The sequence below is a fragment of the Microtus ochrogaster genome, unplaced genomic scaffold (assembly GCF_000317375.1).
Source record: "Microtus ochrogaster isolate Prairie Vole_2 unplaced genomic scaffold, MicOch1.0 UNK27, whole genome shotgun sequence".
Taxonomy (NCBI): Eukaryota; Metazoa; Chordata; class Mammalia; order Rodentia; family Cricetidae; genus Microtus; species Microtus ochrogaster.
The window spans coordinates 4,615,663-4,638,057 of record NW_004949125.1 but is presented as its reverse complement, the minus strand read 5'-3'; the positions used below and the strand labels follow the sequence as shown (position 1 = coordinate 4,638,057).

The window sequence follows — 22,395 nt, the reverse complement described above, 5'->3', positions numbered from 1 at the left end:
TATGTATGCATGTATGTACACCGTGAGAACACCTGGTGACCTGAGTGACCAGAGAAGAGTTACAGATGGCTGTGGGCTGTCATGTGGATGCTGGGAAACAAACCCAGACCTCTGCAGGAACAGGCAGCTGAGTGTGAGCCATCCTCTAACTCCTTATCTGTATTTGTTACAGGATATGTACACTGTGTCTGTGTGGCTATGTGCACGGAGTGCAGCTGCTCACAGCCGACAGAAGGCAGAGCTGCAGCCTCAGAAACTGGAGTGAGAGCAGCATGCGGTCTCACGCATGGCCCCGAATCCACAGATTTTAGGATATTAAAAGTTAAAGGTCAAGTGTCTCTGATCAAAATGAGCTAGGCTAAGCTGGTCGGGGAGGCACATATCTTTAACAGCATGTGTGGGAGGCAGAGGCAGGCAGATCGCTGAGTTCCAGGTCAGAGAGACTGCCTCAAGAAAATAAACAAATAAAATAATATAAAAAAACACCAGAAGGGGTAGGGAGTAGAGCTGGTTACACCTTTGTCCATAAAGGATTAGAGCTTAGGCCCTTGCAGGAGGGTTCCCAATTTCAGAGACTACACACCAGGAAACCTAGGGTAGAGAATGTATTGGGAACAACCTGGTAACATGGCCTGCTGCTCTTGGTGTAGCCCCAAGAAAAAGCAACCCCACACAGAACTACAGCTCCCAAACAAGACTGTGCCGAGCTGGACACAGGAGGGCGAGCCCCAGTGTGAGCTCTGACCCACAGTGAGAGATCAGTTGAGGCAGGGCATGCCTGCGGCTGCTCCTTGCAGCTTCCCCGGCACACAGATGTGGCTCTCATACCTGTGAAGAACAAGTGCCTCTTAGTGGTCTCCTTTCTCTTCTCCAGGCAAGGGTTCAGCAGGCGGAGCAGCTGCAGCACACGCTCCTCCCGCCGTGACTCGGTGAGGCAGGCATCATTCATGACCAGGTACGGGTAGATCTTGCCGTTGTGTCCCCGGATGTAGAGCCTGCGGGCTGCTGTGTTGTGCTTCTGGACAATCTCCACTCGGGGCATGAAGCTGCAGGAGCAGAGGGAGAGCATGAACAGACCCTTCCTTGGGGAAACAGTGTTACGGACGGTCACAGACAAACAGGGCGGCTGGTATGGAGGACTGACGGAGTGAAGACAGGGAGGAGGGGGACTCAGAGGAAAGGGGAACAGGTGTGGGTGTGTGCAAGGACAGAGCCAATTCAGAAATAAGAAACAAGTTGCACGCCAGTTACTGGAGGCAGCCTCTCCAAAGTGCTGCTCATCCTCAAGTGGAATTCAGCACACTCCAGTCAGTTCTACAACTGCCAAACATGCTTTTACTTTTATTTGCTTATTTTGGCTTTTTTGTTTTGTTGAGACAGAGCTCCTCTATCCAGCTCTGGCTGCCCTGCAACTTGCTTTGTAGACCAGGCTGGTCTCCTACTCACAGAGAACCTCCTGCCTCTGCCTCCCGAGTGCTGGAATTAAAGGTGTGCGCCACCACCGTCAGCTTCTAATTACATTTTTAGTTTCATTTTGCATACATGATGTACTTGTGGCGGTCAGAGTGGCTTCTCTCCTTCTACTGGCCACCTAGTGGGTTCTAGCTGGATCATGAGGTGTGGGGGTCAGAGTGGGTTCTCTTCTTCCACTGGCCACCTAGTGGGTTCTAGGTATTGAAGCTGGATCATGAGGCGTGGGGGTAGGCCTCTTTACTCACTGAGCCATTCATTGGCCCCTTTTCTGTTGTTCTGAATAGGGTCTTACCTGACCTGCCTGGCCTAGTACTTGCCGTGGAACCCAGAGTGGCTCTAACTCAGAACCATCTTCCTGCCTTAGCACCCTGACTAGAACTTAGAAATGTGCACCACAACACCTGGGCACAGATATGTTTTTATATTGCATGTTAAGAGTTAATAAACAAACAGAATAACAATCTTATTTTCTATTTGGTAACTATGGTATCATACTGGATTACTGTATAGGGAAAGTGGGAGGGTAGTCAGGGAGGCTTGTCTTTACAATATACAGTTGAGGGGACTAGAGAGATGGTTCTGTGGGTAACAGCACTGGCTGCTCTTTCAGAAGACTGAGGTTCACTTCCCAGCACCCATTTGGTGGCTCACAATAGTCTGTAACTTCAATTCCAGGGGACCTCCCCGCCATACATTCATGCAAGCAAAACACAAATGGACACAAAAAATACCACTCGTAAAACAACATACAGTTGCCGGGTGATGGTGGCGCACGCCTTTAATCCCAGCACTCGGGAGGCAGAGACAGGCGGATCTCTGTGAGTTCGAGACCAGCCTGGTCTACAGAGCTAGTTCCAGGACAGGCTCCAAAGCCACAGAGAAACCCTGTCTCGAAAAACCAAAAAAAAAAAACAAAAAACAAAAAACCAACAACATACAGTTGATAAGATATGTCAAGACCTCAATTGTCTAAGCACCAGTAAATTAAAATTAAAAAAAAAAACCAAAAGGAGTAAACACCTGGCACAGTTCAGTTTGCCAAGTTCGATGGTGACTTAGAAAAGGTCTTTGGAGATAAACCTGGCCTTCTCTGAGGGCACTAACCCTGCAGTCAGCTCAGGTCCTGGAAGACACCAACAACAGAACTGTACACCCCACACCAAGGAACCAGCATGGTAGGACCCCAAAGCCCGTCTACACACCAGGCCCTGAGCTCACCGAGCGATCTTGATGTAGTAATGCGTTGGCTTAGGCATCAAAAACTCCCCAGGAATCTCCACTTCGGCTGTCTGAGCTGAGAAATTGCTCAAGAACCGACACTTTTCTTCTATGAGGAAGAATTTGGGAAGCTGCTTGGTTTTAGCTTCAAGGATTTTGATCCACTTTTTCAATTTTGAAATGAGATTATGAAGCTTCATGGATCCTGGGACACTAAAGTCAAAATCTGCAGAATAAAATAAACAGGATGAAAACCAGCTTCAAGGGCTGGGTTCAATATAGCGGGGCTGGTGAACGCCTGCACAGCAAGCAGGAGTCCTGTGATCCACCCAGAACAGGGCTGCTGCGAGGGTGCAGGGAGGCCAGGTGCAGGCCTTTGGCTGTCCCACCTACAGCCCTGTGTGAGCTTCATAGGAGCAATCTGTTTCAGGTTAGTTGATGTATTTCCTTCCTCCCTTCCCTCCACATCTATCTGGTGTTTCCATGACGACTAAGATCAGCCCACACTCCAGCACCAAGCTGCACTTTCTGTTCTGTCACTGAAGTCCAAGTCCTCACAGGGGCTGGTGCTGCAGCTCAGTGGAAGACGGAGCCACAAGCATGGGTTCTCTGAGACTCACCCCAGCTGAGGTGTCTACCAGTAACTCCCTTCCATGGCTGAGTCGGGATGAACGACACAGCTATTCTATGCTCTACCTCCTGGAGCAGGCCTGGATAGTTTCTGGCTTGAATATTAGCAGGGAATAAATATTCATGCACACCTTACTACATGAAAAACCAGAGTGCCCTCCCTTCTCTTTTGGGCTACTGGTGGAGACAAGCTCATTACATACACACAGAATCTGGAGAAGGTCAGACTGTTCTCATTTACCTTTGGCTGCATCTGAGGAAACCTTGTGATTTTAACTTTTAACTTTTTGGTTTTGTAGCTTTCACACTGAAAACCGAGTGCTTCAACTCTTACCTGAATCTGTTTCAAACTACACTGAATGGAAGGATCTGATGCATCAGATTAAGACAGTGAACACCGGCCTCCAGTTAAAAGCAGGCGGTCCTTGGTATGTCAGTAAAGTGTGATGGTAAAACGTTCATCTCGTGTGCTTCCCTCTAACAGGGTGACGGCACTGCTGACTTCAGAGGCCAGAATCAGAGCTAACAGTAGCGAGTTCCCTGGTGAAAAGGAGGGCAAAGCCCAATAATTCTTTCATCATCTCTGTGGGTATATAATGTCTTTATGTGTGAATACAGGTACAGAGTGCAGGGTTACAGGCATGCACATGCCTGGATGTTCCTCAGCAAAGGTCCACCATGTGGAAGACTCAGCATGAGGCAGACTGTGTTACCCTCTAACACTTACAAGTTCACCAACTTATAAGGCCCAAGTGTTTCCACCAATAGGAGCCCAAGCCTTCCCAGACTGACCCGTGAGATGACAGGGCCACACTCTGCAAGCCAGGTAGAGGGACAGTAGGCTGTGGCTGGAACTGTAAAGCATCTTGCATAATCAATAGGTATCTACTATAGGTACACACACAACACACCATTTTAGCTGCATTCTTTTTGAGACAGGGTTTCCCTGTAGCTTTGGAGCCTGTCCTGGAACCAGCTCTTGGAGACCAGGCTGGCCTTGAGCTGCTTCTGTCTGGGATTAAAGGTTACATCACCACTACCTGGCTTTAGTTGCGTTCTTTTTTTTTTTTTTTTTCAAAGGATAATAAGGAAATCACTGAAGTTTTGGGCCTGGAGGTGTGGCTTAGCAGTTGAGTATTTAGCCAGCTTGAGGGAAAGAAATACACTCCATGTCCCCTATAGTTTCAGTATGTATCAGTGAAAAATGATGTTTTAGACAGTTACAAGAACAGTAAGTAAAAATGTTTCATTTGAGAAACTGAGGCACCTGCATCTTGTCTCCATGTCCTCTCTGATGGTTAGTGACCTCTTTGGGATAAGTTGCTCTAAACAGCATGTTGAGCTCTGTGTCATGTAAACACATATGCGAGCTAGGGAGTGGTGAGATTCCCTCAGATGAGGTGGGAAGAGACCAGGGGAGGATTTGAACACCTATAAGTCTAGGAAAGAAAATGCCTTCACATGAACCACAAGTAATAAAACAGTCTCCCTGTCATCCTGCCTCCTGAGTGCTGGGATCACACAAAGTCTAAGCAGCACGTGCCCAGTGCAAGGCTCACCTGTGGTGAACTGGCCCTTCAGCTTCTGGAAGACGGGGTCCTGGGCTGTGGCTTGTGCCCGGCGGGCCAGAGACTCAGAGGCCGCACTGGAGAACATGGTTGAGACATTGGACACGTTCTCCAGGCCCACTCCGAAAGTGCTCACCAGCTTCTTGACAAAGTTAAGCGTGTGAGGGGTAATTTTGGCGTCCGATACAGCGCCGCTCTTTTCAAAGGCGACAGAGTAACATTTTGCCAGGCCCTGCTGGAGCTGCCTGAGCACCTGACAGAAGAAACGAAGACCATCAGCCAGAGGGCAGCGAGGCAGCCAGTGTTACCTACGAAGTTTCACCCAACAAGCTGGCCCTGAGCCCAGTAGGGAAACACGTGGATTGTGCCACCAGCTGAAGCGACTCCCGTCAAGAAGACAGCACAGTCCTTTCCTCACAGTCAGAAGTGCCTGAGGCTGTGGAGGGTTCTGCAGCGAGGAGTGACTGCCTACCTTCCCTTCCCTCTCATCATCACATGTAGTCCAGGTTGGTTTGGAACTCCTGAGATTCCTGCCCCTACCTCCTGAGTTCCAGGACTGGAGGAATGGGTCACCATGGTTTGCTTACATGGTGCTGGGCTTTGTGTATTCCAGGCAAGCGCTCTACCTACTGAGTTACAAAAACTTCCGCCTTCATCCCCTCCCCATTATTCAATGACTTGAAGCTGCATGGTTCACATTCGACTGTCAACAGCAGGATGAGCAGACACCCAGTCTGAGGACAGCATGTCTGTAGGCGCTTCCGTCCATTTCCTCTCTGGGGAGGCAGAGATGCAGCGTCGGGTCCACCTACCTCCTCGTGCCAGTTCTCTCTGAACCAGACCATCTGGTCAACGATGCCTTCCAGGGAAGACAGGAGGGTGGGGTGAAGCTCCCGCTGCATGTGCATGATGCGGCTGCAGCGCCACATGGGTGCTGTTGCTCTTATGGGCCCTGGATCTGATGCAGAATGGGACTGGTTACCCACTGAACTGGGCTGCTGTTGTCCAGAATCTGAGAGCAACACACACAACGCCAATGTCAGCGCAAGACCCACTTATGACGAGTTTAGAGTGCTCCAAGACCCACTGACCACAGGAAGGCGGGTTTGTGCCATTGTGGGACAAGACCTTTCACCCCAGGGACAGGGCAGAGATGCCCTGGTTCTAGGAGCAGCTGCCCCACTTGGTTGGGCCAGCAGAGAGCACGGTCAGCTCTACCCTGACTACAGGTAGTTCAGGGAAAAGCCAGTGTATGTGCCAGTGAAGCAGAGTCCAAGTGGACAAAGGCCATGGCTCCCTGAACCCCTTTCATCATCAGCTGTCTGATAGAAAATACTTGGAAAATGACTTCCCAACACATTCCTTGCTACTGAAGTTCAAAGAACCGAAAAGCAGCTAAAACAAAACAAAACTGGTCTACACACTTCATTCACCCACTTGCAAAATGGTCTCTTTCTGAGAAACATGCTACAGAACACTGCATGACCAATTTCTGGCTTGAGCTCAATGTATTTAGTCAGGAACTAAGAAAATAACCTTCATCTTTAAATGACCAAGCCAGAGAGTTGCGTGCACTGTGCGTCTGTGCCTACTTGGTCTTATTTCCTCTGGTACAACATGAGGAGGCCAGCTGGTTTATGATACACCGAAGCTTACCAAGTACCCCAAACCACCAAGTCAGCCCTCTTCCCAGTAAGGCTCTTCAGTGTAGATCTAAAGTCATAGTCTCTGTTCTGAGAACAACTGGTCCACAGCACATCTACATACTGCCATCTTTGTGCCCAGAAGAGCTCTCTAATTTCCTACAGCTGGGGCTTCACCAATTTATTCCACCTTCGGTAAGTCACCCCCATGGATGCTTTTCCCACTGTGGCAGGGGAGAACCACAAACTACTCAGCCATTAGGCTTAGTCCTCTGGCCCTGACCAAAGAGAAGACTGGCCACACAGAAGAGGGGAGCTGTGGGCAGGTGTGAGCCTGCAGCAGTAGTGCTCTGGGGTACCCCAGACTGACCCCCTGAGACCCTACCAGTTTTCCCAGCCAAGACATACCACTCTTATAGCGCTCTCTCTGCTCGATCTTCAGGGTCAGGTACAGAGTACGGATGGGAAAGTAGACTGCTTGCGGATACACTCGTCCAACCTGCTGGGAGCCAGCAAGGAGTCAACAGCATTGTTCCCCAATACATGTTCTGGGTGTTGGACAATGTATAGGGAGAGTTAAGCATGAGCAAGCACTGCATGGGCTTTGGTTGTGCATTTAGGTCAAAGAGGCCAATACCAAGAGACTGATGTAATATATGTAGCTGTTAGCCACCAAATGAAATCTCTGTCTCTGTTGTTTAAAGCCCCAACAGACCGTGTCTCATAAATTCTACCTGGTGACCATTAATAGCAGAAACCTCACTCTATTTTCTTCAGTAAATCTAAGGAAAGCAAGAAACACTGACCCCAGACCTGGATCTCAGCCAATCACAGATTCCTATGTATCTGTTGGTCTTGATATTGGGCTCAAGCCATTTCAATCCATACAGTGACTCTAAATAAAGGACAAGCCCTCTAAGTGCAACATCTGGTCTGTGTAACCCTAGTCTGTGTAACTGCCGGGAGGAGCCAAAGAAACATGCACTCATGGGGGCAGCCATCAGTTCTACCATGCTAGCTTGTGACCAAGGAGATTACACGGTCACTCAGACCCTTCCAGATGTGCCACAGAAGAAGACGGGCACATCTAACTGCCAAGGCCACGTGGCACCTGGTTTGTGTATACAGTCACTGCATTAGTGACAATACAGGACAGACTGAGGCAGTAACCCGGTAGCTAGGCTCTAGGCAAAACGTCAGGGTTCAGGAGCATCACTGCCATGTGCTCTCAAGCAAGTATCTCTTCTAGATTGTTCTTACAGGACAATCTCCTTGTAAATGGAACCAACTAGATAGGTGCTGCCTGTTCTGTGGGGCACAGCGGGTGGTTGCTTGCTCAGGAGCTGGGATTTTAAGAAGTAACAGAGGCCTTGAGCATCCCACCGCACCACTACTACTTAAGAATCTTCCCTAGGGCTGGAGGGATGGCTCAGCGATTAAGAGCACTGGCTGCTCTTCCATAGGTCCTGAGTTCAATTCCAAAGCAACCATAAGGTTGCTCACAGCACCTATAATGGGGTCTGATGCCCTCTTCTGGCCTTCAGGTGTACGTGAAGGCAGAGCACTCAGACATTAAAAAATAAATGCTGGTGGTGTAGTGGCACACGTCTTTAGTCCCAGCACCTGGGAGGCAGAGGCAGGCGGATCTCTTGAGTTTGAGGCCAGCCTGGTCTACAGAATGAGTTCCAGAACAGCCAGGGCTACAGAGAAAAATCCTGTCTCAAAAAACAAACAAATGAACAAATGTAAGGTCTTCATCCCCCAGACTCCTAAATCCATATACTCCATGGGGTCCAGGCTTGCTTAACTCTACCTGGCTGATGAGGTTGAGGAGCAGCTTGCCCTCGGAGCCCACCAGGCAGGTGAGGAGCTGTGGAATCCATGCCAGCCACTGGATGGGGGGCACACCAATGCAGTATTTGTCCACAGCATCCGCCAGTGTATTCTTGTCATCATCAAAACTCAGAAGCCACAACACCTAAGGCAGAGGGCATGCTTTAGTTACATGAGAATTCTGAGAGCCTCAATCAAGTGGCTTTTCCCCGACCTTAAATGAAGTGGTGCTACTGGCCACGAGCGGCAATGAATACAAAGCTTAAACTGTAACCTTTACAGCTGAAGAATCTGTAACTTGAATCCAGTTTTACTGCTAAACGATCCAACCTGGAGACCAGCAGTAACTGCTGGAGGTGACAGAGATAACCAGCTTGTTCACAGGTGGACCCTCACCCAGTCCAAACAGATTTTTATGAGAATCTGATCATCAGCAATCCACAGCAGGCAAACCACATGCTAGTGCCTGGTCCTTCAGAGCTTGTAACTGCAGCGTGCACGAGGGTGATGCTGCCACAGCACCTGGCTTAGCTACCGTGTGTGCTCATGTGCACTCCAAAGCTCATGTTCAACCTGGATTCGAAACCCCCAGCAGAGCTTATTCCTATGTCTACTGCAAACATTAATTCTAACTGTGCTGAGGTACTGGATGGAGAGCGTGCCAGGGTGGATTTCTGTTCTTCTGGACTAGAAGGTCCTGTCCAGAGTGTGACCCCAGAGAGCACTAGACATAAAGGAAAAGCCAAGACCCCAGGATGTTCAGGCCTTCACTTCCTTAGCTTCAACTGTGCAACGTCCCACTGTAGGGAGATGGAAGCGAGGGCAGGGAAGCAGACCTCACTCAGATTTGGAGCTGGACCTTGACCCAAGCCCAAAGCTGTTTGCAGCAAAGATCAATCTCCAGCCTCACCTTGGCCAAGTACTTCCTAGATTTGCTCTCGTTCTGGTGCCGGCAAGCATGAAGGTAGCAGGTGATGGCAGACACGCCCAGGTGCAGCTGCCGCTCCTTCACGAAGATGCTCTCCAGGTAGTCACCCCACATGGCCCACGCCTTCACCAGCACATCGTGCATCTGCACGGCTGCTGAGAATGCTTTGTTGGCTTCCTCTGATCTGTGTGGAACCCCAAAACACGCCACGTATGACAACACCGCTTCAGACACAGGATTTCAACTGAGAACGGCTAATACCTGTCACCCAGCACTCGGGCAGCTGGGGCAGGCAGGAGGACCAAGGTCAAAGCTAGCCCAGAACACACAGTGAGCTACGGACCAGCCTAAGGAACACTGTCAGACACTATTTTATAAACCTACAATCAAGCAACCAAATTGAACACTGAGTCACATTTAACACATTCATGGAGCTGCTGTGGCCTTCCTTAAAGCAGCCACACTGATTCCCGGCAACGCCAAGCCCCCGGCCACCAATCTGCTCTTCATCTTGGTGGAATGATATACTTGACACAATTCATCCTACGAGCCTTCCAGTCAGATGTCACCTAGTGCAGCACAGTGCTTCTGAGGCACCCATACAGAACCACTGGATGTGCAGAGAAGGCTGTTCACTTAACACTGATGCTATTCTACACTGGCTGTAGTGACTAGTGCTGCTAGACACTCTGGAACAAGCACTGCTTTGCTTAGGGAACCTCTGGGGCCTAGGGTAACTTAATTTAGTTTTAATGTTTTCTGTAAAACTGCCACTCGTCAAATTACTCCACAACAGTGATATGATAAAAGATACCATATTCCTACCACGCTACTGATGTGTAGGACAAACCAGGAAAACAAAGGCCTAAAGGCTCATTTTCCAAACCAAACTAGAAGCCAATTCCAAAAGCACAGGAAAGGCAATGACCAAGTAGGAGTTGCCTAGCAAGACATGGTGGGGTTCTATACAACTTTCTGCTCCAAACTGGATCCCAGATGGATCTGGTCCACAGTCGGAGCTAGCAGTGGCTCTACAGTAAAAACCACTCTCCTAAGTTGGGCAGGGAATTAGGAGGCTCAGCAGGATGACTGAGCTGAGGAGCTTGGATCCTAACTGGGTAGAGCACAGCAAGACCAGCTCAAACAACAGAAGCCCACACCACATCAAAAGAAACAACTGTACTCCCAACAGAGCCTAAGGAACCAGGTGAGGAGCCCTTGCCACCACCGGGTCTGTGCTCATGTCACTTTTCTCTAAGACGCCATGTGGGGCTACACGGCTCTGCTGTGAGCTCTTCTCGGCAGAGGGCGCCATGCACAGAGCATCACACTAATACCATGAAAACCATGCCATTCAGCTCCAGTCCTCACACTGGCTTCACGTTCCTAAGGAAGAGCTTGAGACCCTGCCACCCGGTCCACACAGTCTGCATACTTGTTTATCTGAGCCAGGAACATTCCCTTCAGAGCGTAGAACTCAGCTGTCATCTCCTTCGTGAAGTATTTCAGGTTTGTGGACTCAATAACTTCAAGGCCCTGTTCGGGAATGGAGAGAGGGAAAAGTCTCTTGGAATTTCTAGACAATTCATCAAGTACTTACAAAGCCCATCTTTCTGAAGCACCATGTCCAGCCAGACTTGCTGTCTCTTTCACTTGGTTCTCGGGGCACAGGAGGGCCAGGACTGACCTTAACTCCTCCTTTCTAGCGTTTTTTCTTCCTCAAACCCATCACTAAGCGCATGGCAGAACAGACCAGAGATGCAGTTTTAACATTGAATTCTTTCATTTCTTCTTTTGGACAGCTCCCACTGTCAAGCTGTGATGGGAACATTCTCATCTTCCTTCCTCTCTGCCTGGCCTAGGAGCCCCGACAAGGACCTCTCCAGGACCCTACCTGCATGCACTCGTTCTTGCCCATCACGCCGGCCAGCTGGAGGTAGCATTTCACTTGCTGTCGAATCTTCTGGAAGCAATCCACGATGGGAACAGTAGGGATGGTATGAATACGGCTCAGTATATCCAGTGCCACATTAACTAGACCTTGCTTCCGGGCAATTTTCCCGTACTGGATGATGGCTGAGGCTGAAGCATGGACTCCAAGCATGGCATTATTGGAGCTTGGGTCGTGGTGAGAGCTATTTTCATACGCAGTTACAATAGCTAAAGAACAAAGGAATTAGCTGTCAGGTGTGTCACATGCTTCTCTAAGCGTGTAACAATCAGGCTTAAAGAAAAATGAAGACACATAACATGGCTCATGAAAACAGGATACACCCTTATTACTTTCCCGGGAATCCTGTGACACAGATTAGAGCCAGGATGGGGCTCAGTTGGCAGAATACTTGCCTAACATCCATAAAGCCCTGGGTTTATTCCCTACCACAAAAAATGGGGCATGATGAAGCAGGCCTGTAGCCCCAGCCCCAGGAGGCTGAGGAAGAAAGATCAGAAGTTCAAGGTTATCTTCAGCCCTCAAGCTAAATGAGGCCAGCTTGGGGTAGATGAGATCCTGTCTCAAAGGGGGAAAAAGGGAAATCTAGAGTAAGTTTGTCTATCTTCCCTGAGAAGGTCATGGCGTCACAAGGTGGGTTCTCAATATTTAACGATGCCTGGTGGGTTTAGGGCAGGAAAAACAGGAATGGACACAAAGCCAGCTGAGAACAGGTGCTTCTAGGCAGGGGCTTTGAGACAGAGTGTGCCACCACTCACTCGCCATGACCCGCACCCGAGGTCCAGCAGGACTTCCCTGCTAAGTGGGTAAGAATGCAGGACACGAAATCCTCCCACTGCTTCCCAGCTTCCCCACTCCCTCACTATCACCACCGCTACCTCTTACATCTACCCCAGAACACAAAATCTGGGGAAAAAAAAAACAAAAACAAAAACAAAAAAAAACAAAACAAAGACATGAAACCAGCACAGCGGGGCGTCTGGAAAATTACATGATGAATGCATGCCGGACCAGGTCGGTTTACCCTGGTAATGGTGCTGCCGCCACATGAAGACGCTGCTCCAGTGGGACAAGTCGTCAGACACGATAGGCAGCCGGTTCCTCCAGGTCTTCACCACCGTCTTCATGTCATGGAGGCTGTTGTTCCTGCCCAGGTTGGTGGGCTGCAGGCCTGCATTTATCTGTGCAGCTTCCTGAAGCTCAATGATCTGCTGGGCAGCCTGAGGGGAGCATGGAGAAATTCCACAGCTGGGTTGGGAGCTCAGCAGGTAAGGGTGCTTGCTGCCAAGCCTGACCACCTGAGTCACTTCAGTCGGATGGAGTTTGGTCCCCAGAACCCATGTGATGGAAGGAGAAAACGGATTCTGAAAAGTTGTCCTCTAACCTCTGCACCTGGGCAAGAATGCATACACAAATACAAAACCAAACAGCCCAAGCTGACCACGATAGTGCACACCTTTAATCCCAACGCTCAGAGGCAAAGACAGCTGGATCTCTGAGTTTGAGGCCAGCCTGGTCTTCAGAACAAGTTCTAGTACAGTCAGGGGTACACGGAAAAAACCTGACTCAAAAAAACCAAAACAATAACAACAAGAAAAAAACCAACAAAACAGCACAAATCACTGAAGGGCTCCCTGGAAGTATTCTTATGGGTGTTGCCAGGGTTTTCTCTAAAACTTCTTAGTTAGGAGGCTTGTATGCAGAGATGGCTCGGTGGTAAAGGTGCTAACTTCCAGACTGAGGACCTGAACTGATCTGAGACGTAGAGGAAGAAGAGAACCAAATGTCCCAAGATGTCCTCTGACTTTGACACACCACACACACACACAAACAAAAACATTGGATGTGGTGATGAGCATTCAGAAGGAAGGAACAAATGGATCTCTATGTATGAGTTTGAGACTAGCCTGAGTTCTAGGCCAGCCAAGGCTACCTAGTGAAACCCTGTCTCAGAAAACAAAACCATCCAGCAGGTGGCACATGCCTTTTATCCCAGCACTCAGATCTCTAAGGTTCATGGCCAGCCTGATCTATAGAAGGAATTCCAGGACAGTCAGGCTATACAGAGAAACCTTGCTGTGGGATAATGCTCTTGTACACTGTAGATTTGTCACTCATATTGGTTTAATAAAATGCGGACTGGCCAGTAGCCAGGCAGAAAGTATGGGCAGGGTGACCAGACTAGGAGAATTCTAGGAAGAGGAAAGGCAGAGACACAGTTGCCAGCCAGATGTAGAGGAAGCAAGATCAGAATGTTTTACTGAGAAAAAGTATCAAGTCACATGGCTAAATCTACGTAAGAATTATGGGTTAAGATCTAAGAGCTAGTTAGTAATAAGCCTGAGCTAATAGGCCAAACAAACAGTTTATAATTTAATATATGTCTCTGTGTGTTTCTTTGGGACTGAACAGCTGCAGGACCAGGCAAGACAGAAACTTCTGTCTACAAACCCCTGTCTTGAAAAACAAATACAACAACAAAAAGACTTCTTAGTGGTGTGAAGGCAGCTATCACTTGGGTTGGATCCCTTAGAACTGATAGTACAGATGGTTGTAAAGCACTGGGAACCTGAACCTGGGTCTTCTGAAATAGCCCTCAGTGCTCTTAACCATCTCTCCAGCCCTAATAATCATCTTTAAATGCAGTAGTAGGACCCACTGACGACTGGCAAACACTGCCATTACAAACCATTAGCAAAGTAGTGAGAAATGAGACTGCTTTTCATTCACTTTCCAAGACACTCGTATATCAGGATCATGAGACAAGCTGCATCCTATACTTCATGCTTTAAATAAATAATTGCACAAAATAATTTCATGTTTTCACAAGTAACTGTTACTCATGGTTGGTACTTTTATCGAAAACTCAGAAATGCAGCCATTAACTGTTTTTATGCAAAGACAACTTTCAGCAGTCACGAGGGGGTTGCTTTCCTAGCATGAAGGCCCTTGGTTTAAGGTTTATTGCCACCACCCCCTACCCCAAGAAAACTCTGGAAATCCAACAGTCACAGCAGCAGCGACTCTCTCCCACACTCTAGAGTAAGGGACTGCTGGTAACTAAAAGCTTCATAATATTCAGTAACCTAGACCTGTACAGTCACTCATGTGCAGAGTAACTGTCATTTTAGGGCATTCTTTCTGAAACAGAGGTAAGCAGAGGTAAGAGCACATAGAGAAGACCGGAACGGCAACAAGGCACTGTTCACTAAAACTGTGGCTCCTGAAGAGACAATCTCAGACAGGAAGCTGCTATGTTTAGAGAAGCTGGAGTGCTCTGCCCCGAGTTCCTGCCCCTAGAACTCACTGGGATTTAACCTCTTAAACCAACTATGGTGTTTTAAGAGATGCCCAGGATTGGATTAAGAGACCCCAGATGAAATACTAGCATCTCTGTAACACGTTCTGATGTCCCCACTGTTCTTCCCAGAAAGAAGCCTGTCACAAAACGTGGGCCTCTGATCTTTTACCTCTAGAAACTGACCCCAAATGGACTGTCTGGGATGGTTCATATATAGCCCATACTGTGCTAATTACAACACAAAACAGATCAATATCCATACCATGACAAATCTAACATACTGGTTTAGTCTCAAAAGTACTCTTTCATGGGCAGGAGAGATGGTTCAGAGCACTGGCTGCTCCTCCAATGTCCCTGAGTTCAATTCCCAGCAACCACATGGTGGCTCACAACCATCTATAATGAGATCTGGTGTCCTCTTTTGTCATGCAGGCATGTATGTAAACAGAGCACTCATATACATAAATAAATACATCTTTTTAAAAAAGTACTCTTTCACAAATCGCCAGAAACATTATTACTGAAGCCTAAGGAAGATATCGGGGCACAAGTCATTTCAGCCTTTCAAGGCTGGATGGTACCTGTCAGAACAGTAGCTTCACACTGTTAATGTGCCCAAAACATCGCCCAGATGGTAAAATCACAATCCCTTGTAAGAATGTCTCAGATCCTCAGCTCCAAAATGAAAAGCCACACTGTGTTCCCCTGATGTTCTGACTCTGGCCTTCGTTTCCTGAGGATGAATTCCCAGGGGGAAAGGATGAAACCAGGAGAAAAAGTTTTCTTTATTGCTTGGCTCATCTATGGACCTCAGCTTCCCTGCAGCGCTAAGGAACTCCAGGAGGGGGCAATACCCACCTGCAGAAGAGGTGTGTGCACGTGGGACACCACATGGGGCAGCCGCCGCCACTCACGGATGGCCAGGCTGCTGGCCATTTCCACCAGGCGCTCTATAAAACTGAGCTGCTGCTCCTCGGGGTGGCAGATGGCCAGGTATCCTCGGTACATGTTCACCTTCCACGCCATCTCCTTCGGACAGCTGACCTCCACCTGGAGTGAGGGGTGACAACCAAGGTGGTGATGATGCTCTCCAACTCTGGCCAGTTACACAAAGCAACACACAGAAGTCTGGCCCTAAAGTAAAAACTGACTTTCAATAGAGAAGCCAGGCATTTACACTGCTCTTCTGAGATCCTCTCCTCAACTTGGGTGAGCAGCCAATCTCCTGGGTTGCAGAGTGCACCACAAACGCTCCCAGGGAGAAGACAGAGACTACACTCCTGTCATGGTGTCATATGCACAGACCAATAAACACCTCACTCCCACTGTACACCACACCACCATGCCCAACACACTTCAGAACAAGAGCCTGTCCCTATCAGCGGCTTTTCAGATAACAGTAAACACATCAGCCTAGGCTGCTCCGGCTCCAATCTTCTGTGTTAGTCCTGATGATTCTTCCGACAAAAATACACCAACACTTTCAACTTAATTATTCCAAACTGCTTCACAATGTTATTTTGATTCTCAAAGGTTAAGGTCTCTACACCCAATCCTCATTTGTACGTAAAACTGAACGACAGAGGATGGAGACAGCTTAGCAGATCTAGAGTACCTGTTGCTCTTGCAGAGCACCTGAGTCTGGTATGAACATTCACAACAGACAGTTTACAACCGCCAGTACACCCGTAACTCCAGCCCCAGGAGATCTAACACCCTCTTCTGGTCTCTACAGGTACTGCAGTGTACCTGTAGTGCATATGTGCATGCGCGCACACACACACACACACACAATGCTCAATTAATACCAAACTTACTCAGATCTAGGCAAGATCTCTGTGACAGAAAGACAGGCAACGTGGTCCTTGCTAACACATGACAATGGTCTTACCTGCACCAGTGCCTCCTTCATGGCAGTCCAGTTGGACACCCTCCATGCACATTCCAGGACCAGGTAGGGATTTATGTGGCCTTTGGACTGGCCGAACTCAGTCAAGGCTTCCCACTGGTTCAGCTCCTTGGAGCACCTAGGAGAGCAGGGTCAAAGCAGCTCAGTCCGGACAACACACTGACAGACTTGGAAAGGCAAAGGGTTTGAAGACAGCATGACCACAGAGAAGAGGGCTGGAGTCCAGAGTGCTGTGGGACGATATTCCCACTTGCCCTCAGGAGACCTGCCTGACGGGTTCCTAACTAGTACGTTTAATTATACATGACATTAGTTTCTCAGATTCTGTAGCAAGCAACCCTTTTGAGAAAACTCAGGATGAACTGACAGACATGTTCCCTTGCTTCTTTAATTCATTCATTAAGACTGTCCCCTGACAGGGTCTTTCTATACAGCTCACACTGGCCTCAAACTCAGAGCTCTGCCTGCCTCTGCTTCTACTGTGTTGGGATTAAGGGTGTGTGCCACCATGCCCAGTCCATCCATACACTTCTATACCAGGGGATGCATATGGAGTCACATAACCGAATCCCGGGTGGCCAGGTAGTTAGATACTAACTGGCTCTAGACATACAAGCACACAGTAGCCTAAAATCAAACACGTAATGAACCTGAGATGCTTCTGGAAATATCCGGCATGTTGAACTATGTAACTACTACAGCCTTGAGCCCACCTTCATGATGCCTATGACCGCATGCCATGAGATGCCAGTGAGTGCTGCTGGAAACACCTTAGCTCAGGTTCCAGACAAACAGCTGTACGCTGTGACTACAGTGCTTTATAGTGCTTACAGTTTTCTGGCCTAACAACGAAAAACAAAGACTGTATTGTTTCTCTGCCATTATTCCTTGACACACACATATCGAATCTCTGTATCTCTGGACTGGACTGTGTTAGAAATCTGTTGTTTGCTGGGCTGGCAAGATATCTCCGTGGGTAAAGCTGCTTGCTACCAAGCCTGAGGTACTTAGAGGAACACCGTGGAAGGAGAGGATGAAGGCCATAGCTGCCCTCTGAGCACCATATGTGCGCCCTGGCATGCATGTGTCCCACACATACAAGGCCTGCTCCGCTCACCTAATCCAGTGGTCCTCCCACAGCTGGTACTCAGGGAAAATGGCAGGGGAGGCATTACTCCGCTCATGTTCCTTTTTGGCTTTGTCCATTGCCTTTTCGTAGGATTCTTGGGCCTAAAAAGTAACAGTGCAATTAGACTACTGAGGAGACAGTGTTTTCCTCGTCGGATGGAGAAGGGTCTATTTGTTACTTTCATTGGTTAATAAAGAAACTGCCTTGGCCCTGATAGGACAAAAAATTAGGTAGGTGGAGTAGACAGAACAGAATGCTGGGAGAAAAAAGCAGATTCAAACAGACGCCATGCCTCTCCTCTCTGAGACGAAAGCAGGTTAAGATCTTTCCTGGTAAGCTACCATCTCATGGTGCTACACAGATGAATAGAAATGGGCTAATCAAGATGTGAGAGTTAGCCAATAAGAGACTGAAACTAATGGGCCAAGCAGTGTTTAAAAGAATACAGTTTCCATGTAATTATTTTGGGTAAAGCTAGCCGGTGGTAGGGAGCTGGGAGGCAGGAAGCGGCCCACCATTCCCACCACAACACTCATCTTCTTAACTTGGGCAAGCTGGACAGGAACTGAGAAATCACGGCTACCTGATGCCCACAGCTCACCTACTAAGAGACAGAAAGGACAGCCCTCACAAAGGTGCCAGAGAAGGCCACTGGGCACACAAATGTGTTCTGTTCTGGGCCTCAGCATCCTACACGGGGCCGAGATTCACTCTGAAGTCAGTGCTGTGCATCATAGGAAGCATGAGGCCGAGGACTGAGTGCGTCAATCCACTATTTCCAGCAGCCTCCAAGCACCTGTGCTAGCTTCTGACACCAGAAGACCGAGGTAAAGATGGCTCAGCAGGTAAAGGCTTACAGACCCAAGTCTGAGCCCGAGAGCCCAGGTAAAGGCGGAAGGAGAGAACGGACTACACAAGGCTGTCCATGTGTCACGGACACATGTGCTCATATGTGTGAACATACAGGCACATACCATTTAAAAGTTTAAACTATGTAAGGCAAGCACCAAGGCTTCCGAGGCTTGGAAAGGTCTTCATGAGCAGATAATGCAGTATGGCTGGGGTAAAGGAGGCTTACTGAAGTTGTGGGTTCCATTCTCAGTACTTCAACAAACAACAACAACAACACTCAATGAAAAGTATAATCTCCCCAAGTGTGAACGTACTGTAACTTAAGCATGTTACAGTAAAGAAGACCATCAGTGAAATCCACCAGGCATCACCCAAAGCCATCACCTGCTCAAAGAAGCCGTGCTGCTCATAAGCAATGGCGGTTGCCGTCTCCGAGAACTTGCAGCGCTTCTGCCACAGGCCGGCCCACATGTCTTCCTCTTGTAACAGGGAGTACAGCTCAGCAAGGGAATCCAGTATCTCCTAAAGGCAATCACTGGTTCTGAGTGCTTGGGTCAAACACAGACTTCTAGTCAACAAAGGAACTCTCCGGGAGCACACCTGTGAACCTCCGGGGAGAGGTACTTACTGAGAGTCACCGACGGGATGAGGACTCACCTGCTGAGGTGGCGTTATGCTCTCCTGCTCGTAAAACTCGGCTGTTTGCTTCGGTTTGATTGGCAGACTCAGCCCCTTCTCAAAGGCCTGGTGCTCCAGCATCAAGGTTGAACGGAACCAGAGGTTGTGAGTCTTCCCCAGATACTTCAGCACGCAGGGTCGCATGGGAATTGGGGGGACACACTGGGACATGGCTTCCACAAAGCAGTTTAATGCACTTGGCTGACAATCACGCTGTACCTGGTGACTGCCACTGCACAGGAATGGGCTGATCTCTCCTGCCAGTGCCTAGAATCAAGAGTGAGCCGTTTCAGGTCTTCATTCAAAAACCGACAAGCCTGGACCAGGTGTGCTGTTGTACACCGCAATCCAGGACTGGAGAGGTCAAGTCAGGAGGATGTACTGAGAGAGTCTGTCCCCCTCCCTCTGTCACACACCCACACACACCCTGGCCTCTCCCTCATCACTTGTAGCACTATGATAACTGGTCCTTGGGTGAGAGTCAGTAGTTTTATCATACTCTGGAACCCAGAATGGTGTTCATTTAGGATTATCTATCAAAAGCTAAAACTACATTCTTTTTTTGGTTTTCTGAGACAGGGTTTCTCTGTGGTTTTGGAGCCTGTCCTGGAACTAGCTCTTGTAGACCAGGCTGGTCTCGAACTCACACAGATCTGCCTGCCTCTGCCTCCTAAGTGCTGGGATTAAAGGCGTGCTCCACCACTGCCTGGCTTAAAACTACATTCTTGCAGCAATGATTTTCAGACATGACTCACGTGCTGCTGTCTGTCGGAGAGGATTTTCCACAGCCTCGGGAAGAGCTGGACCCAGGTCTTCTCGGCCAGCGTTGTAGAAATGTGGCACAGCTGGACAAAGGCACTGAGCAGCGCCCCCGTCTGTGGGCAGAAGAGGATGGCTCAGGTGAGTCATGTGCCTTCTGCATCCCCGTCAAAGGGACACCGAGGCTGCAGCCGAGTCAGCCCCCTGAGATTGGGGACAGGCCCACAGCCCTCCTTTCTAGCATTAATGGCAGATGAAGGGCAGCACATGGTGCGTCACCTATATCCATGTGGACACTGGAAGGCCAGGCTGCTTACCAAGAAAATGTAATATAGAAATTACTGGCAACTAATTGGTTTTCCTTCCTACTAGTCCTGATATAAACAGCACCACTGATTCTACTTCTCAAAAGTGACTGTGTGCACAAAACCTTGGTCACAGAGTCAAAATGCAGTAATGTCCATGTCCATGATTAAGCAGCGTCTGTGGAAGCCACAGCTATCTGAAGAAACTGAGACCACCCACAGTGGGCACATGGGGAAGCTCTTTCCCATACATCCAGCCCACCTTCACACTTTCCCGAGTCTCCTGATTTGAGGTGCTTGAGCAAGAACCCAGAGTCACTGCTCATTACGGGCGGCACTAAATGATTTCACCGTTCCCACAGGGCACTAAGTGGCAGAGAAACCAATGCCTATTTTTTCCCCATAAAATCTTCTATCTGCTTCCTTGGTTATATTAAATGTCGAATCCAAACTCTCCCAGAATTAGAACAGTTTTAATTGGGGTAGGAAGAAAAACTCAAGGGAAACTGGTGAGAGACAAATTGATACTAGTGGGGAAAGACCCTGTTTCTCTGAAATAAGATGGAGGCAGAAGATATTCACTCCCAAACTTGCCCACAGACCTTCACTTCGCGGAGAGTATCGAGAAACTTGTCGTGTCTGTTGGTGAGCATGTGCAGCTGGTTCCCGATGTCCTTCTCAGAAAGCTCTTTGGTTTTGGGTGTGCTGGTCTGGTCGCCAGGAGCCAGCTCAATATCTATCTCTACGTCCTAAACAAGACAAGGAAATGCAGGAGGTCAAGGAGTTCACAAGAACCCAAACACAGCTCTTATCGACCACTGACCACTTTAAAAAAGATTTTAATTCTGTGTACATCAAGTGTCTGTAGGGAGTGTGCACGTGAGCACAGATGTCCATGGGGGCCAGAAGAGGGCATCAGGTCCCCCAGAGCTGGAGAACCAGACTGCTGTGAGCCACCCACTGTTGCTGGGACCTGATCTCCTCTGAGAGGGCAGCAGGTACTTTAAGCACTGAGCCAGGTCTCCACACCTCCCTTTAGTTTTCTAGAAGCTTTTCCTAGAGTATAGGCTGAGCAGCTCTAATCTGAGAGCCACTAAAAGTAAAAGGCTTCAAATGTGAAACAAACACCCACATGATGCTCAAATTTTAGGGTTTTATAGCATTTCAGACTTCAAAATTTGGGTTCTCAGATGGTTAAAAAATGAACTTTCAGCTTCCTTTTGTCCCCGGCTCATTGGGCTACCAGGCGTCCCAGTTTAGGTGCTGAGGAGTTCCATCTGGACGGGTGTGTCCTATCCAGGGGCAGATTATCCCGGAAGAGAGCACAAACCCCCTTCCCCCAGCTCCTGCTGCAGGGTTGTCTTTCTTACAAATGAACCAGCCCCCCACCCCCAAGTCTGCCCTGCTGTCTGCTAGGTCCTTTGCTCAAGAACAGTTTTCCGCTCCTACACTAAGACTACCCACCCAGAGCAGTGAGTGCCTGCATACTGGGCAGGCCTCAAGGTTCTCCGCAAGGGAGCCCGGGCACGTTCAGCTTGTGCTGCAGGGTCTCCTGTGCTCTACTAGACCCTGCCCTGCCTGCCACGTTCTTCCTTTTGTCCCCGGCTCATTGGGCTACCAGGCATCCCTGTTTAGGTGCTGAGGAGTTCCACCTGGATGGGTGAGTGTGTGCTATCCAGGGGCAAATTGTCCCAGAAGAGAGCACAAACCTCCCTCCCCAGCTCCTTCTGCAGGGCTGTCTTCCCTACACACGACCCCACCCCCGAGCCTGTGTTGTTTGCAAGGTCCTTTGCTCAGGAACAGTTTCCTGCTCCTACACAAAGGCTACCCACCCAGAGCGGTGAGTGCCTGCATACCAGGAAGGCCTCAAGGACCCCTGAAAGGGATCGCGGGCACCTTCAGCTTGCACGGCACGGTCTCCTGTGTTCTACTTGACCCCACCCTGCCCCCCAAGTTCGCCCTTTTGTCCGCAGGTCATTGGACTACCAGGCGTCCATGTTTCGGTGCTGAAGAGTTCCATCTGGACGGAAATGGTTCCTGCTTCTACACTGAGGAGATACACCCAGAGAATCAGTCACAGCAAAGACTGGACCAAGACACCAGGCCTCTCCTGGCTCCATTTGAAGGAAGAGATGGGAAGGCGCCAATGCAAGAATTCCTCTAACAACCTGAAAGGCAACATGACATCACCAGAATCCAGGGATCCCGAAATAAGAAG

At 48.9% G+C, this 22,395-nt stretch overlaps 1 protein-coding gene across 11 annotated transcripts in view; it reads right to left on the bottom strand.

Annotated features, from left to right (window-relative positions):
* Trrap (transformation/transcription domain associated protein) overlaps positions 1 to 22,395 on the bottom strand; it is a 102,888-nt gene that overhangs the window by 7,938 nt on the left and 72,555 nt on the right. For 4 of the 11 annotated variants that reach the window (XM_026789732.1, XM_026789737.1, XM_026789736.1 and 1 more), the window contains 17 exons: positions 20,780 to 20,926; positions 19,869 to 19,988; positions 19,093 to 19,380; positions 18,820 to 18,957; positions 17,572 to 17,684; positions 16,437 to 16,572; positions 15,404 to 15,595; positions 12,236 to 12,464; positions 11,188 to 11,453; positions 10,729 to 10,829; positions 9,276 to 9,477; positions 8,346 to 8,510; positions 6,941 to 7,034; positions 5,702 to 5,901; positions 4,881 to 5,142; positions 2,692 to 2,917; positions 829 to 1,046 (listed from right to left, as the gene is read on the bottom strand). In XM_026789732.1, the coding sequence (XP_026645533.1) occupies positions 829 to 1,046; positions 2,692 to 2,917; positions 4,881 to 5,142; positions 5,702 to 5,901; positions 6,941 to 7,034; positions 8,346 to 8,510; positions 9,276 to 9,477; positions 10,729 to 10,829; positions 11,188 to 11,453; positions 12,236 to 12,464; positions 15,404 to 15,595; positions 16,437 to 16,572; positions 17,572 to 17,684; positions 18,820 to 18,957; positions 19,093 to 19,380; positions 19,869 to 19,988; positions 20,780 to 20,926 (3,097 nt within the window). The remainder of the gene's footprint in view (positions 1 to 828; positions 1,047 to 2,691; positions 2,918 to 4,880; positions 5,143 to 5,701; positions 5,902 to 6,940; positions 7,035 to 8,345; positions 8,511 to 9,275; positions 9,478 to 10,728; positions 10,830 to 11,187; positions 11,454 to 12,235; positions 12,465 to 15,403; positions 15,596 to 16,436; positions 16,573 to 17,571; positions 17,685 to 18,819; positions 18,958 to 19,092; positions 19,381 to 19,868; positions 19,989 to 20,779; positions 20,927 to 22,395) is intronic. The other 7 variants (XM_026789739.1, XM_026789738.1, XM_013354068.2 and 4 more) reach the window with 3 other exon arrangements.